Genomic DNA, 15,881 nt, shown 5'->3' with positions numbered 1-15,881 from the left:
TCTCATGGCCCCTTTCTAGCATTCTGACCTCTGCCCACACTGGCTCCCACATAAATGACACAGATAACTGTAGAAGCTGGAAATCATCCATGAGAGGGAACATTCACTAGTCTCTGAAAGTCTGGGTTATGTCACCGGAGAGTTTCTAGTTACGTTCACTTTCCTGAAAATTCCATGGTTCTTTTTCTTCAAGGCAGCGACATCCTTTTTGTGTACAGGATGGCACACTCACATTTTCTACTCATCTGGTGACAGTCGGCTAGGATTCTGTTTCTTTGCTGTCATGGACAGAGCAGCAGTAAGCATGGATGAGCCAAGGTCTCTAGGGTAGGGAGTCTCTAGGGTGTGGAGTGTCTAGGGCATGGAGTCTCCTGGGCACAGGTCCTGGAGTTAACCCCTAATTTTCAGCCATTGTTTCTCATTTCCTTTCTCTCAGTGGCTGTAGAGTCTCCCTCTGCCTCTATAATTGTCAAAACTCACTTTCTTAGCTCACACACTGTTTCTCTATAGTAATTGCCTAGCATTTTCTGCTGGAAGCATCCAGGAAAGGCTTCACCTAAGGTCCGTGCTGTTAGCTAGTGGACCATAGATACCACCAACAAAAATAAGCTATTGATTGGCGTCACCTGCGAGATGAGTATAGGAGAGCAGAGAGCTGGAGGTTTTGGAGACCTGCTGCTGTGGCTATAGGCAGAAGCTATGCAAAGGGACTGTGGCATTGGTACAAGAGAACACATGCCAGGGGCATTGGTTTTCTAATGTGCCCATTAGAGGGGGCACTAAGGAGAAGCCAGAAGTGTTGCTGAACTATGAGCAGGGACGAGGGAGATGGTTTGCTGGCATGTGACTAGGGGGCATAGGTATGCTGGTTTGTAATGAGGGGGATTGGTTTGCTGATTTGTGATGAGGGAGGTAGGTTTGCTGGTATGTGGGCTAATCTTGCAGGGGACTTCTTGGAATCTGTCTTCTAACTCATGATTCATAACCACTTATATTCATCTGGCACAAAGTTTTATTTTCTACTAATATTTTCTTTTAAGGTATAATCAGTTACTGAAGACCAGTTGACTCTTGTGGATCTTTATAGTGGATATAGTTCCTTAGAGAATGTGCTTGGAGATAAGAAGATCTTGTATTTCCTTTTATCTTTTGCTGATCTTGGGGGAAGGTGGGAAAGTCATGGATGTGGAGGTAAGAGATGTGGATTTGAACTCTGCTTGGCTCAATTGCTAATTTATTACCGTAGTCAAGTTACTTGACGTTTTTACGTCTCAGTATGGTTTATGATTTATTTTTTATCACATTTGTGTTCAGTAGGAATGTGTGCTTATGTATTCATGCCCACAGAAGGCAGAGGAGGGCATCAGGTTCTCTGGAGCTGAATTTATAGGCAGTTGTGAGAAGATGACTTTTTCTAAAGACAGTGGTTTAAATTTCTCCACATTTGAAATCCTAGATGAGGATCTATGTTACAAGCTATTTAAGATTTTGATTTAGAATCACCCCCTTCCTGGTACATAAACTGCGGAGACTTTCTTACATTGTGCAGATATTCCAGGCAGTGTGTTTACATGGCTTACATGAACTTTCCGTTATACTGTAATCGATAGGGAAGAAGGGTGTGCACAGATGTGTACCTCATATGAGGCAAGAGTAGACTAAGGAATTTTATTCCCATACAACTTGAAAATCAGGTTTGCTGAAGTTACATTACATTTGTAAGAATACATGCTATCAGTTTCTTATTTATATTTAGATATATGATTTTTTTCTTATAATAGGGAAATCATCTTGACTTCCTTGAAGGGATCTATTACAATGGAATTGTAAAGCTAGAACGCATGATGCTGAGTGAAGTCCAGGTGGTAGCTTTGATGACATCTCCTTAGTGAGTGCTCACCTGTGAGGGCTCTCCTCCTGAGTTGCTAGTGAGTGAGCTGCGACAATATATCAAACTGATCTTTTCATCTCTTTGAGTGTTCTTGACTGCCTAAGCACATTCTTTCTGAACTCTCAGGCAGAAATAGATTTGGGTCTCAAAGCAAACAGCAATTTTGTTGAACCAAACATGGTTAATGCTAAAGCCACTTGATTTGACATAGTGTATGTACGCTGACTTGTGGGTGGCAGGCGTTTGTACCTGTGCTAACCTCAATTTATTCCTCTCAGACGACGGGTCTGTGTTTGGAAACAGCTTCAGGGTGAATTCAGATTTCTCTGCTTCATGATTCCAGTGAGCCTCATAGAAGGGGATAGACTTTTTTGTTTGTTTGCTTTTCGTTCTGTTTTATTTCAGAGACATGGTCTCTCTATGTAGTGCTGGCTGTCCCGGAGCTTGCTATGGAGACTAGACGAGCCTCAAAGTCGCAGAGATTCATCTGCCCCGGCCTCCTGAGTGTATGCCACTACACACTCTAGGAGACCTGCTTAATCCATTTCTCTCATTAAAGACATTAGAGATTCTGGATCCATTTCAAGGCTCACTCATAAGCTTTGGGTCCTTGTCACCCCAAGAAAGGACAGTTTGGTCAGTTCAGAGACTTCACTAATTGAACATTGTGATAAATGATTTGTGGAGAATAAGGAGTCTTGTTCTGCACTGTTCCAAAGAAGCAGACATGAGCAATGTTTAGAACAGGGCAAAGACCACTTGTAAAGAGGAAGAGCCTAACAGATGATGGGGATTTGAAAGCTCCTTGGCGGTGGAATTGGTCAGTCCTCAGTAATGTGTTACCAAGGGTGGGAGAACTCTTAGAAGCAAGTTCCATATCTGAAGAGATTCAAGCAGAGCAGCTCTGTCACTTTAACCGTGCTCTTCATAAATCATGAGAAAAGCCCCCAGAATTTCAGGGAGCCCCATTTAAAATCATGAACTCTGTGACATTCATACTATTAGGTACCTACCACCTGTTGCAAGTATACCTCGCATGCGTACACGATAAGGAAATAGATACCAATCTCCAATCTATCTTTTTTTTTGGAGATCTCATCTGAGGAAAAGGGACAGTGACCTGGCTGCTCTTTTGCTTGATAATTGTCATCACGTTGCATCTAGCTTTGAATACTCAATCATCTTCAACTTTCTCTCCCTCGTACTCATATTCAGTTAACCTCTCACATTCCAATGGTTCTCCCTCCCAACTCTATCTACTATCTCTTCCTCCTGTCCTCTTTCAGCTAAGATGCTTAGCTCAGACAACTTTGAATAGGCCTTCAAAAATTCGTTTCCTTCTGAATTTACTGTGTGTGTGTGTGTGTGTGTGTGAGCACATGTGTGCATGTATATATGTTTAATTGAGTATTATATGCGTGGAGGTGGTTTTCACATACACTAAGTGTTTGTGTGGAGGTCAGAGGACATCTCTGTGAGTCAATTCTCTCCTCTTAGATTTTCATGGCCTAAGATGATTTAGCATATGATGGCAAGTTCCTGCTCCTGGTGCTTTACCCACAGAGCCATCTCATTGGCCCGCATCCGGCTTTTTACTGGTCCCTTTCCCTTCCTTTCAATGAGGTACTGCTGCACGTTTAATCTTTCCAAACCATTCCTCTATGAACATATAGTTCTTGGTGTTTCCCTTTTGGTCACAAATTGCCTATGCCTTCCAGTGGATGCTTCTATGAATCCTATTGTGTTGAACCTCTGTGAACATCAACCAAACTGTGGACTTTCGGGCAGCTCATGGACTGAAGTCCAAATGGCCAGCCACTGTACCAACTGTCTCCTCCTCTTGAAGTTGAAACACTCCACTTAAACTAATGGCAGAAGAGGGTGGGACCACTCCTGTAGAAGTAGTACCAGGCTTCACTCTGTTTGGAACACTTCAGGATAACAACCTACGTTCTCACAGAATCCCACCACACCTTGCCAGGTAGGATGTTTGCCTTCCCTGTCTACTCTGCCTCACATCATTCCTGACCCCATGACTCACTCGGGTCTGGCTGTATGGACTGTCTGACAGCATCCTAAGCTTCCCCTCCATACTCTAACCTCAGAGCATCTGCATCACTTGTCCATGGTGTCAAGAGCGCTCTTTTCCTGAATCCCAACATGGTTAACTTTCTCACTCCCTTTGCAGTTTCCCTCACATACAGGGTTCTCCCTGGGACCTCTCTACCACTCTAGACAGTAGCACTTTCCCATTCCACTTTGACAGCCCCTGTTCTTGTATTTTAGTTTTTTCTCTGCTGTTTTTACCTTGTAATTGACTAGTTATTTACAGATCTATCCTGCTTATTCATCTGTCTTCTGTCAGTTATAAGTTCCTTGAAGACAGGAATTTCTGGCTTTAATAATGTGCCTTGCCCTGTGGGTTTTTTTCCAACTGCTATCCTCTTGTATAAAAGCAGTGTGTTGACCCCTGAGTCCGCACTGGCTAGAGGGCTGATGAGTGAATGTAGAGGCGGGGTTTCCGAGACCAGCCTTAATTCTCTGGATCACAGCCGTGCTGCACTGTCGCTGCCCCTGCCTGACACATTCCCGGCTTGGTTCTTGGTGGTCGACCACTACTCCCCTGAGCTTCTTTTTCTCACCCCACGTCTTTGTTTGGTGCCCACCACTATGAAAGTGTTTTCTGGGCCTTTCCAAGTCACCCAAGGTACACTAAATTCCAGTTCACTCCATGAGAATGCCTAATCCGCACAGCCCCCTCCCGCATTCTCTGCGGAGAATATTTTCCTGTCATGTTCATCCAACCAATGAATTTATCCTGCATCCTGATGGCACGCATAGTCATACCCATGGATGGTACTTATGCTGTGTATTTTTGTTTAAGTTTCCCAATATTTCCATTTTACTTTGCAACTTTGGAAGCTCTCTGAAAAGTCAGAGTATGTAGGGAGGACTGCCACCCTGGGATACAGCCTGCCCTGAGAAGTGAGGGAGTCTGTTGGCCCAGGTTTTTTTTAACAGACTGATTTCAGGGTGCTGTTTGTCGCTAGTCCTCTAGTTTCCAAAGCTTCACTAGTGTTTATACATATGCATTCATGTTTAAGCAGACATTCGGAAACCTTTGTTAAAGATTGATATTTACACATTTTTCACCTTGTGATGTTGAACAGGGAAGAATTTGTTGAAATATTGATTGTACTTGAACTGCTTTGTCAAACACTTGGGAGGCTCAGAGTGTGAGAACACTTTCTCATGGGCCTCTGCATTTATGAAAAGTCTTCTGCATGGTGTTCCCATAAAGAAGTCAGATGGACTGAGTCTGGGATTGCTTCGCCATCTGGATCTGACTGTACACCTTGCTGCACATCTTGTCCGGTGCTTATTAGCTCTACATTTTTCCTGGGGTGTGTTGATTTGGGAAGAAGCACCATTCTCACTATGTTGGAAGGGCTTTCTGTGCTGAGCATTCAGTGTCTGACATTTGAAGTAGATGTGTCATTAACTCTAACTTCTTAGGTGACTGATGACTGATGCTTCATAATAATAGTAACTGACAGATACTTAGACACCTTCTTTAATCATGAACCATTTCTGGCATGAGATATATGCCGAACATGTATCCTCTATTTTCAAATTAATTCCAGTGTGTTTTTATATCTAAGAACAAACATATAATTAACTATTTTTTTTTAAAAAATGTTTATTTATTTAATGTATAAGTGCTCTGCTGCTTATATATCTGCAGGTCAGGAGAGGGCATCAGATTTCCTTATAGATTGTTGTGGGCCACCATGTGATGGTGGGAATTGAACTCAGGACCTCTGGAAGAGCAGCACATACTCTTAACCACTGAGCCATCTCACCAGCCCTACTTAACTCTTTAAATGAAGCCCCAAACTTCATTTCAAAGTCAACTTTGATTCTGCAAAAGAATTGAATGTGAACTCTCAGAAATGTATGTGACTCATTCTGGTTATATATGTATATGTATGTGTATGTGTATGTGTATGTGCATGTGCATGTGCATGTGCATGTGCATGTGCATGTTCATGTGAATGTGCATGTGCTGTGTGTGTGTGTGTATGTGTATGTGTATGTATATGTATATGTAATGTATATGTATATATATTTTTTTTTCTTCGAGACAGGATTTCTCTGTGTAGCCCTGGCTTTCCTGGAACTCACTCTGTAGAGCAGGCTGGCCTTGAACTCAGAAATCCACCTGCCTCTGCCTTCCAAGTGCTAGGATTTAAGGCGTGAGCCACCACTGCCCAGTGTATATAATCTTTAAACTGTGTATCTACCGTGCTTAAAAACATTGATGTCTGGTTTTTAAAAATTAAACATAGTCACTACAGTAGCTATTTAATTCTTATTATTTCAGTAGTGCCAATCAAGAATATAATGTAACAATTCGAAAAATTAACATCTGCTTTCTACTTGCATTATTTCAAATCTGTGACAGGCAAAATATTTATTAAAAGCAATATTTTTCATCTCTTCTCTGGTGCTGACAGTTTTGATTTGTGACATCTGTTTCTTTTTCTAACGCAGCTGCTCCAAAAGCTTAATTAGTTTTAAATGAATGAGAATTGATGTTGTCTTGAAAAAAATTGATTTTCTAATCACATCATGGATATTTTCAGCCCTTTGAAATGTACTTGCAATTTTAAGTGGGAGTCTGTGTGGTTTCATCAAAAACAGGCCAGGTTTCTGTTTCTGATCAAGTGGAGCCAGCCATGTGAGTGTGTAAGGTTAGCTGTGGTAGCCTGGTGCTGTTAACCTTCCTCACACTCTCTTCTACACCCTGAAGGAATTCCACAAAATGTGCAAAATTAGTTAAAAAGTGAGGTTCTAGTCTTAATTCCTACGTATGAGTCAAGAGAAAGACTACAGATTTGAAGGAAGTTTTCAAATTTGCATGGGTTTTGCTTTGCCAGCAATTTACTAGTAACAGCATAAATGAAAACTATTGAAAAAATAGGAACTTTGTGTGGAAAAATGAAACTCTGAGCCCGTTCACCTGTGTCTGTCCCTGTGGTAGGTAGAACCCACCCATGCTGCTCTCTCAACTCTGAGGGACAGACAGAGAGAGAGGCTGCTAGCAGAGCAGACAGCTGTGGAACCCTGTGTCCTGTGTCTCTGATGGCAAAACACGTCATCTGGAGGCTTGAAGCAAAGTGACCGAAGCCTTGTAAAGTTCTAATTATCCCAAGTGAAGTGAGCTATAGGGACGGATGGGAGTTGTGTGGTTTGTATCATACTGGCTGGCAGGGATGGTGGCAGGGATGGTGGCAGGGATGGTGGCAGGGATGGTGGCAGGGATGGTGGCAGGGATGGTGGCAGGGATGGTGGCAGGGATGGTAGACAGGTACAGGTAATAGTAGACCATTAAATGGTTTGCTTCTGGCTTAACCTTCACACTTCTGAAAATTAGCATCTTGGAAATGGTCAAAGCTTTGTTGTGGAGGTGATCTGAACCTCCAGAGATAGATATTGTTGGCTATTGAGAAAAATTAGGACGGATTGCTCTGGGTTGGGTTACCCAGGGTCCAAAGGGGTTGACGTGAATTGGAGGTGATGCATTCTGCCATTTCTGAAAAGCTGTGGGGTGACCTATATATTCTGAGTTTCAGTATGGAAAAAAGACAAAGGCTGGAGGCAGTGCGGATCCAGAATCCCTACCAAGCATGGGGCAAACTGTCTATATTCTACCACTTTACACTACTGTATCCACAGTACAGAAAAGTTCGCTGGGCATGCTAACAGGACTGAATGAAACTTATCAAATCTACTGTCAGTGATGACTTTAATTACTTTTTTTTTTCTGTCAGGAAAGTTGCTTCTACCCAAGGGAGATTGTACATACTCTGCTAAAGGAGTTACTAAAAGGACATCTACTAATGTGTTAAGATGGTAATCAAGACCATCACTCTTAGCCATTAAATAGCATCTGCTCAAAAGGCTTAGATTGGCTATAGGATTTAATTTAAGAAATAAAAAGACTCAAATTTTAGCAATCTCATTTCAATTTATGTGCTTACTGTCACATAAGCCATGCCTGAGTTACTACTCATAATCCAGAATGTATTTCACCAAAAATTATGACTATAAAGTAGCAATAACTTGCTCTTCAGCTAAAATAATAGACCTGGGAAGTATGGATGGGTGAGTTAGTCTTTTCTTCTCCTTTCCTTTTAATTAACGAAGCAAAGTACCATTTAGAAAAGTCGATTTTATAACAGTATCTTTTCAGGTGCTCCTAATCCTGAGATAAAGGAGATGAAAAAAAAATCACACAATTCAGAAAAGAATAAGTTGCCTATAGGAAGATCTAATATAGCAACAAAGAAGGCCTCACAATTTTCTTTGTATGTCTGATTGGTCATAAAAGTGCAGAAAATGTGCTGACTCACCAGTAGATGAAACAGAATATTTGAGTGTAATGAAATCCCTTGGGTATAAAGTATTTGTATTGCAATAGCGAGTTTGATCTAAAGGGTACAGGTAGGGCAAACTCTGGATGAAGGAGTTAATACTAGACAGAGAAGGGATTTCTTCTACCAAAGCCGTGACCCTGAACAGAGGCAGCAGGGGTTTACACCCCACCTGCTGTGAAAGACCCACATGAACAAGGGGAGGATGCAGGGATCTTCAGCGTGTGCTTTGTGGGAGGAGGTGGAGACAATTTTGTTTCTTCCTCTCTCTTATATCCACAGCCCCTTGGGTGAGTACTTGGGAGAATGTGATGGACACATGGCAGAGTCCAAATCTCAAAGCTGAAATTACTCATCAGTTTCAAGTCTTAGACTATCAAGCATTTGGGTAATTAACAGCTTTGTAGACTGCCATGTTCTCACAGTCAAAAATTGAGAGACAGAATCTATATTTGCAAAGTTTCTCCTAGTTCCCACATTGGAAAAGCATTTTGATGGAATTTTTGAATGGAGATTTTTCATCTAAATTCTATTTTATAGTTATATATCCATTGTGTTACATGTTAGAGAGACTTAATAGTGTTCAAATGTAGAAATAATAGTATTTTAGAAATAATTTGAGTCTAAATAAAATTTCAAATTAAAAGATTTGGCATGGTGATTATTATTTGAAGAGCCAAGCAATTTTTAGTAAGACCAGTGTTTAATGATTACCCTCAATTTTCTTCCTTTCTTCTTTGCATGTTACAAATGCTTATTTTGCTATTAATACAGCAGCTGCCTTTTTCTATAAAACAGGACACATTTCCCCCCAAAAGTGCTCACACAGACATCCATGAAGAGAAACAAATAGTCGTGAACATTAGCTTAGCAGTCTTTGATTGGCTTAGGGCATCGTTAATTGTGGTTTCTAGAGAACCACTCACTTTGGTGACCTGCTAATTAGAGTAGATGTTCTACACTTTAATAAAGTCAGTGTTTTCAGGAGGTTCAGACAGATCGGTGAGATCAGCATCTTTTACTTCTATAGTTAAGACTTCAATAGTATGAGAGCAAGTTTAGAAAACATTTTTATTAGACAAATTATGTAGACAAATTATGCACAGAAAGCTCTGCCACTCATAGCTGGGGTCTCCGAAATGTTTTTTGTGTACTTGAAGAATAGGCAATACATCAAAACCAGCCTATTTCCAATATTGTACATGGTTAACAGTTTGTTGATAGCTGACGTCACTGCAGCATCTGGGGTGCCCCTATATAGCTGTAAAGACCTTTTTTTCTGTTTGAAAATCAGAGTTGTAAATGAGAGCATGAATGTCACAGGGAAACAAGGTGTGCATGCACCGCGGGACTCGTCACCCTGGAAACAAAGTGGTTTCTCATGATAAGAACGTTTTCTGCCTGACACAGTAGACAATATTTGAAGATTTAGTACAAAAACAGTGACAGTACAAGATGCTCCCCAGAAACAGAATTAGATCAAAATAGAATACACCTTAAGAATATACCTCTTAACTGCTCCTAAAGCAAATCACATAGGCAGGATCCTCTGGCGATCCTAGCCACAGAATGAATGAGATTAAAGTAAGCAGACTGCTGTCTGAAAACACAGGATAAATTCTTGCTTCCTACTTACCACGCTGAGTTTAAGGATTACAGATGAAGCTCATTCTATGTTTCTAACAGATAAGAATGCTACTTTTAGAGGACTGTGCACAACGTGGCACTGGTTTTTGCTCGTTGTCCCTGCTGACACACTTGGCACTGATTTAAAAAAGACAGGACACCTCAAAGGAGGAATGGGTAGAATAAGAGGGGTTCCGATGAGAGCCCAGGACGGTTGTCACGTATTTGCTGTAGGGTGATGGATGACACATATAAGGCCACATCGACACTTTGAAGGGGCTTCCCCTCCTCCCCAGCTACAGTTACTGCAATTGGCTTGCAGCTTTGGAAGAGGACGCTGACCCTACCATGACCTATGGTTAAACTCTGCTCTCTGTGCTGTGTGTGGGGTTCAGCTAATGGCATTTCCCATTTAGATAATTAACAAAAGGTAAAATTATCAAGGTTAGCTTTATACACTGCTGAGTAATGAACGCAAAACCTATTCAAATGAGTACGTCTAGGAACAAAGATGGAAATCACCCTGGATGTTTTAATAACAAAATTATAAAATAGTCTCTTGGCAAACAACGCAGGTCAGAGTGACATTAAAGCAACCTGCCTCTCCAACTGAAAAGGCCTCCTGCACTGCCGTCGCTCCTGTACACAATGCTTGGTTTTAAACTAAAGCTTTATTAAATGAATTGCAATAGCAATGGCTGCATTTGTATATATATACACGTTATATAGGTGCATATATATGGATATATGAGATACTAAGTTATTTAACACAATAAAGGCCTTTGCCATATGGTAAAGTTTACTGTACATAAGAAAAAGGTTGAATACTGTACAATCACGTGAAGGGGTGAGCACTGCTGCAGTGCGAAGGGGAGTTTTAGCTGTAGTCTTGACTGGCAGATTAATGGCTTTTTTTTTTTTTTGTAATCCTACAAAACTGCATTCTCATATTGCATGGCCTGAACAGTCTTCATCATTCCACAGACACTGCAGGGGTCACCTCTGGTCCACAGTTAAAGGACACTCGACAGCAGTGGAGGATTATGTGGATGCGGCTGAAGATCGTGAAAGACTGAAGTTATTGCAATTAGAGTTTCAAAACAGAGGAACAGTGGGTGCGTGGGAGCGCTGTATGCAAAGTCAACCCTGCAAGTGTTGTCAGTGACTCAGTGCCCATTCCCTCTACTTGAAGTACAGTATATGAAAAGCAGACTAATAGGATCCTAGAATACTATATTCTTGAGGAACAAGTTGAGTAATGAAAAAAAATGGAGGGTGATAGACAGAGAGGGGGGAAAGGGAAAAAAAGAAGTAGAGCGGGGGAGAGAAAGAACTAGAATTGTTACTAATTATCCTGATTTCTTTTAAATAAAACATCACATCCATGTTAGTCCCACATTACGGTTGCTCCTTTGGGGAGTCCTAGGATGGGCGGAGCTGTCTGCTGCTCATATGGACGTGCCTCGGTCGGGGTCATTGCCCAGATTGAGCCCCAGAGTGGGTGTAGGCTGATAAGGAATAGATGACATTGTTTTGATAGGACTCCTGAAAAATCCCCCGTTAGGGGCCCTGTGCCTGAAAGGGCCAGTTCGGTGCTCAGGCACACTGCCGAAAGCGAAGCCAGAGGCAGCTTTTGCTGAGAGTGTGCGGCTAAGAGTCTGGATCTGCTCTGGGATGAAGGTGGTGGTGGTGATGTGAGTGTTTCTGAAATCACTGATCTGCTCCAGGGCTTGTCGTGTTGGCAAAGTGTCAATGTCCAGAGGGGTCAAGTCAATTGACGAGGTGGAAAACTGTTTATGGGGGCTGTCGTCATCTGTGCACAAGCTATTTACACGTCTATGGAGGTGCTCCAGGTCAATTTCCTTGTCATCCTGGAGATGAAGAAAAAGAAAAATAAGGATCTCATCAGTACTAGCTTCCATGGTTTAAAAAAAAAAAAAAGTCGTTCAGCAAACATGTAATTAACTGAACTTTGGGGCATATTGGCTTAGCAATACTGGCTGGGCTGCTAGTATGAGCCAGGCAAGCACTGGGCTTGTTTCTGGGAATACTGTCAGGGCTTTGAGATAAAGTATCTATAAGAAATACTTTGCTTGCAGCTGGAGCTTTAAAATGAGCGTAGGCCACATGCAGCTACGAAGACACCAAACAGGCTCAGGCAGGGACACGCGCACGCGCAGAAGGTCTGATTCTAGAGATGCCCCTCAGCCCTTGCCACCCTTCCTGTCATGCTTCCTCTTTCACGGTCTCTTTCTAAATGGATTTTTGATCCTTTCCACCACTTACGTCTAGACTTAACTTTTCGTTTTTACGTGAGAGAGATATCTACAATACCCTTCGTTGTACAAACTTGTGGACGACTAGTGAAGTGTTGTTTCCTGCACCTCAGACCTATGAGGTTCTTGAGAAAGTCAGCACAAGAGAGACTTCTTGACAGAGCGAATATATATATATATATATATATATACCTGCACCTGGCCACTGTGAGGGCAGAGGGGCACTTAGCGATCCCTTCAAGTTAGGCCATGCGAATAAATACCTTTTACTGAGGGTCAGTCTTAGGCTAAGTGGGCATGTTTGCAAAAAGTTTTATTTATCTGCTTTTTAAAAGGCAATAAAGCCTCAGCGTTTAAAAGAGAGAAACTCTACATGCAAACTCCTCAGTGTCGAAAAAATAGAACTGAGAAGAAATGAAATTTCTTCTTTGTAATATTTACAGCCAACATCAATAAATTAAACTGATGGGTTGTAAAAATGCCCAATAGTTATAAGAAGAGAAAATTGTTCTTCCCAGAACCTGGAATGGCCCTCGGAGATTAGAGTCGATACATGTTTTCCCACCACGCATGTAGCACTCTGCAGCAAAGACTGCCAGGGCTCACAGTCCTGTTTTCCCTTCCTCTTTCTCACTTAAGATCCAATAAAAACAACCATTAATGCAGTATTATCACTGAGACATCAGAAGGTTGAGATGTATAATCTTATGGTTCCCATGGCAACTGTAATCTAGACATCCATCAACAGCTCTAACAATGCAAACATCTAATATCATCTGTAGTAATCAAAAAATAGGAGCTTGTGAGCCCCTTGTTTCCAGAGTTTGGAGAACGTTGAGTCTCAGCTACAATCTGCATTAATGTGGTCTTTTGCTTTGGATTGATGTCAGCAGAGAAACCAATGCTTATGCTACAAAGAAGACATGACAATAAACCTGATTGGCTTTTAACTCAGTCTCCATGTCGCGGGATTGTCTACGATCACTCACGCAGGTATGAAGCAAGGTAAGCCAAGCTGTTCTGATAAACGGTGCTGATCTACTTTGCATCTAAGGAGCTACACGGATCCTTAGACAGTGTAGATGAGAGTGTTTGGAAGACAACACTACCGCGCAGACATGCATATACAAACGAGAGATCTTTTTTATTTGTACATCAAAGCCAATCTTCTGTGGAGTTCCTTGTGCATCACTCAGCCCAGGGATGGGCAGAAAGTTTAAAACTTTCTTTGAAACTGACCCTCAAATTAAACCACTGAATAAATTCAGGTTGCTTTTCACATCGACTCTTCAAGCATTCAGCAGTAAGATTAACGGACCCAAGTGGTTTTTTGATTTGTTTTGTTTGTCTTTGTTTTTATTTTTGTTTTCTATGCTCATGTTTTCTCTGGTAATGGATACATCTCACATGTTCCTTTCACTAAGGAATTATGCATAATTCTGCAAGCATTCTTACAGATAGCTATACGAACTTGACTATGGCCCTGAGTTAAGCTGATGACACAGTCGGGGAGATAAACAGAATCCAGAATGGTTTCAGGATGTGACTTGGGTATACGTGGGACCATGAGAGAGCCCCAGACACACAGTCATGTCTCCAGATCTTCATACATAGATGGAAGCAGTGACTTGTGATGAAGAGAAATCATTCTGCTGGGGTCCCTTGGCCTGGTCTCTAAGACACAAACTTATCTACAACTTAAGGAACTGAGAGAAACTGTTAGGCATCCTTGCTAATTGGGTCAAGGAAGCCATAGCCTTGAAAGATCATCAGTATCTAGCCCCAGACTCAGCATTTTAAAGCCTTCTGCAGGACAGTAAAATGTCAGCCTTACAGACATCATGCCCGCTCTTCATTCACCCTAAGAGTCCTAAAGGGGAGCTGGCATTGGCTCCCCTTTCTGCTTCCCACATGCTTACGTTGAATCTTCAAGGAAAGCAGAAAGAGCAGTTGCCAATGTTACCCCTTTCTCCCTGAAAATATAACCAGATGTTCAGAAGCTCTACCCGGGGCCCAAGTTCAAGTACCTCTTTCGATGGCACCCGAGAGCCCTTCCTCCGGCTCCACCACGTCTCGAGGACCGCTATGAGGCAGGAGAGCACAATCCCCGCGGCCAGGATGCAGAAGACGCCCGCCAGGCTCTTGATGTCCAGGGCTCCTCCCTTCTGCTTCGCATCTACCGAGGAGTACAGATCACACTGGCCATTCTTAGGCCACCATTTGTGCTTGAGGATGTCCATGTCACCACTCTGCTGCAGCTCCAGGATCCTGGGGGGTGGAGAAGAGAATGTGTGTGACTTTAGTCAGGGTGGCTGCCTTGTCTACCACCTGAACAGTGACGATCGGATGGCCCCTCTAGGGGCGGCAGGTCTAGATCCCTAGAGCAGTTTGTAAGCCAGAAACATGGATTTTCTTCTACCTTGCCTTTCTTCCCCCCTCCCTCCCTTCTCTTATTATTTTACTTTCATGGGAACTCTAGTGGCCCCTGCCCCATTTACTGCAGTATGTTTTAAAAATTACATTTGGGAGGTGCAGTTCTGATTTGGTCTGGCACTGAGACAGATCTGCTCCGTCCTCCAGACAGGTCCTGAATGTAGCTCTGGACCATGGTGGTTTTATGAAGAGCCCTTGGCTGCTTCCAGCCAAACACTGGTGTAATGTAACCCAGTATTTGCTATACACACAGGAACTCAATTAAAACAAAACTTGTATTATTTATAATGGTGTGGAGAAGGCCTCGGGACAAGGCTGAAGTTGATAAAAGACATCGTTTTCAGGTCTTCACACAGCTGATGCGCTTTTCCTCTTAATGCCAAAGGGAATGTAACCTACCTCCTCTCACCTCATCTGACCTCCTCTGACTTCCTCTGACCTCCTCTGACCTCCTCTGACCTCCTCTCACCTCCTCTTACCTCCTCTCACCTCCTCTGGGACAAACAGTCATCAGAGGGCCCAGAGGTGGTTAAAAACTCAAACCAACAAAGGGAAATCGAGGCGGGGAGGTGGGAGTGGGTTGGGTGGAGGGGTATATACGTGGAGGCTGGGGGTGGGAGGAGGGGTCGGGAGTCTTTGGGGGGGGAAATTGGAAAAGGTTTTACCATTGGAAATGTAAATGAAGATGATACTCAATAAATGAAATTTAAAAAAAAAACCCAAAAAACAAACAAACAAAAAAATTCAAACAAGAAACACTTCCTTGAGATAAACTCTGCTCTGAAGGCTTTTCAAAGTGCGATTCACCTGGAAGAATCAACCCCAACATGCTCCCCAAGGCCAAAGCAGTTCTACAGATTCCTGGCCCAATTTCTAGGCATCCCCCAAGTATTTAGTTTTATTTTCTAAGAGCCAGCCTCAAGGACTCCAATAACCCACAGGGTGGCAATTGGGAAGAGCGGGCACAGAACACGCAGGGCGCAGAGATGGCACACTGGCTTTGGAGCACACAATTCCTGCTGCCCTCTCTTCCCTGGCCTCTATTCCTAGAGTCCAGAGGAAAGAAGCCGGCAGCTGAGCTGGAGATGTTATCTCTGAAGATCTCCCAGTTACACACAAACAAGTCGCTTGAACCCAGCTTCCTGGAGATCAGAAAGGTACTGGTCAAGCTATAGTCCTCAGATATATTTGTCGAGATAAGAAGGCAGACAGAGCCAT

The 15,881-nt window shown here is 42.6% G+C and overlaps 1 protein-coding gene across 3 annotated transcripts in view; it reads right to left on the bottom strand.

Annotated features, from left to right (window-relative positions):
• The window catches only part of Grid2 (glutamate ionotropic receptor delta type subunit 2), a 1,574,882-nt gene that overhangs the window by 25,652 nt on the left and 1,533,349 nt on the right, over window positions 1–15,881 (bottom strand). For 2 of the 3 annotated variants that reach the window (XM_052173840.1, XM_052173842.1), the window contains 2 exons: window positions 14,258–14,498; window positions 11,403–11,825 (listed from right to left, as the gene is read on the bottom strand). In XM_052173840.1, coding sequence (XP_052029800.1) covers window positions 11,403–11,825; window positions 14,258–14,498 — 664 coding nt within the window. Of the gene's footprint in view, window positions 1–11,402; window positions 11,826–14,257; window positions 14,499–15,881 lie in introns of those variants that run through there. The other variant, XM_052173841.1, reaches the window with a different exon arrangement.

This window comes from Apodemus sylvaticus, chromosome 2 (assembly GCF_947179515.1).
Source record: "Apodemus sylvaticus chromosome 2, mApoSyl1.1, whole genome shotgun sequence".
Lineage (NCBI taxonomy): Eukaryota > Metazoa > Chordata > Mammalia > Rodentia > Muridae > Apodemus > Apodemus sylvaticus.
The sequence above is the reverse complement of the archived record's forward strand: the minus strand, read 5'-3'. Positions and strand labels throughout refer to the sequence as shown.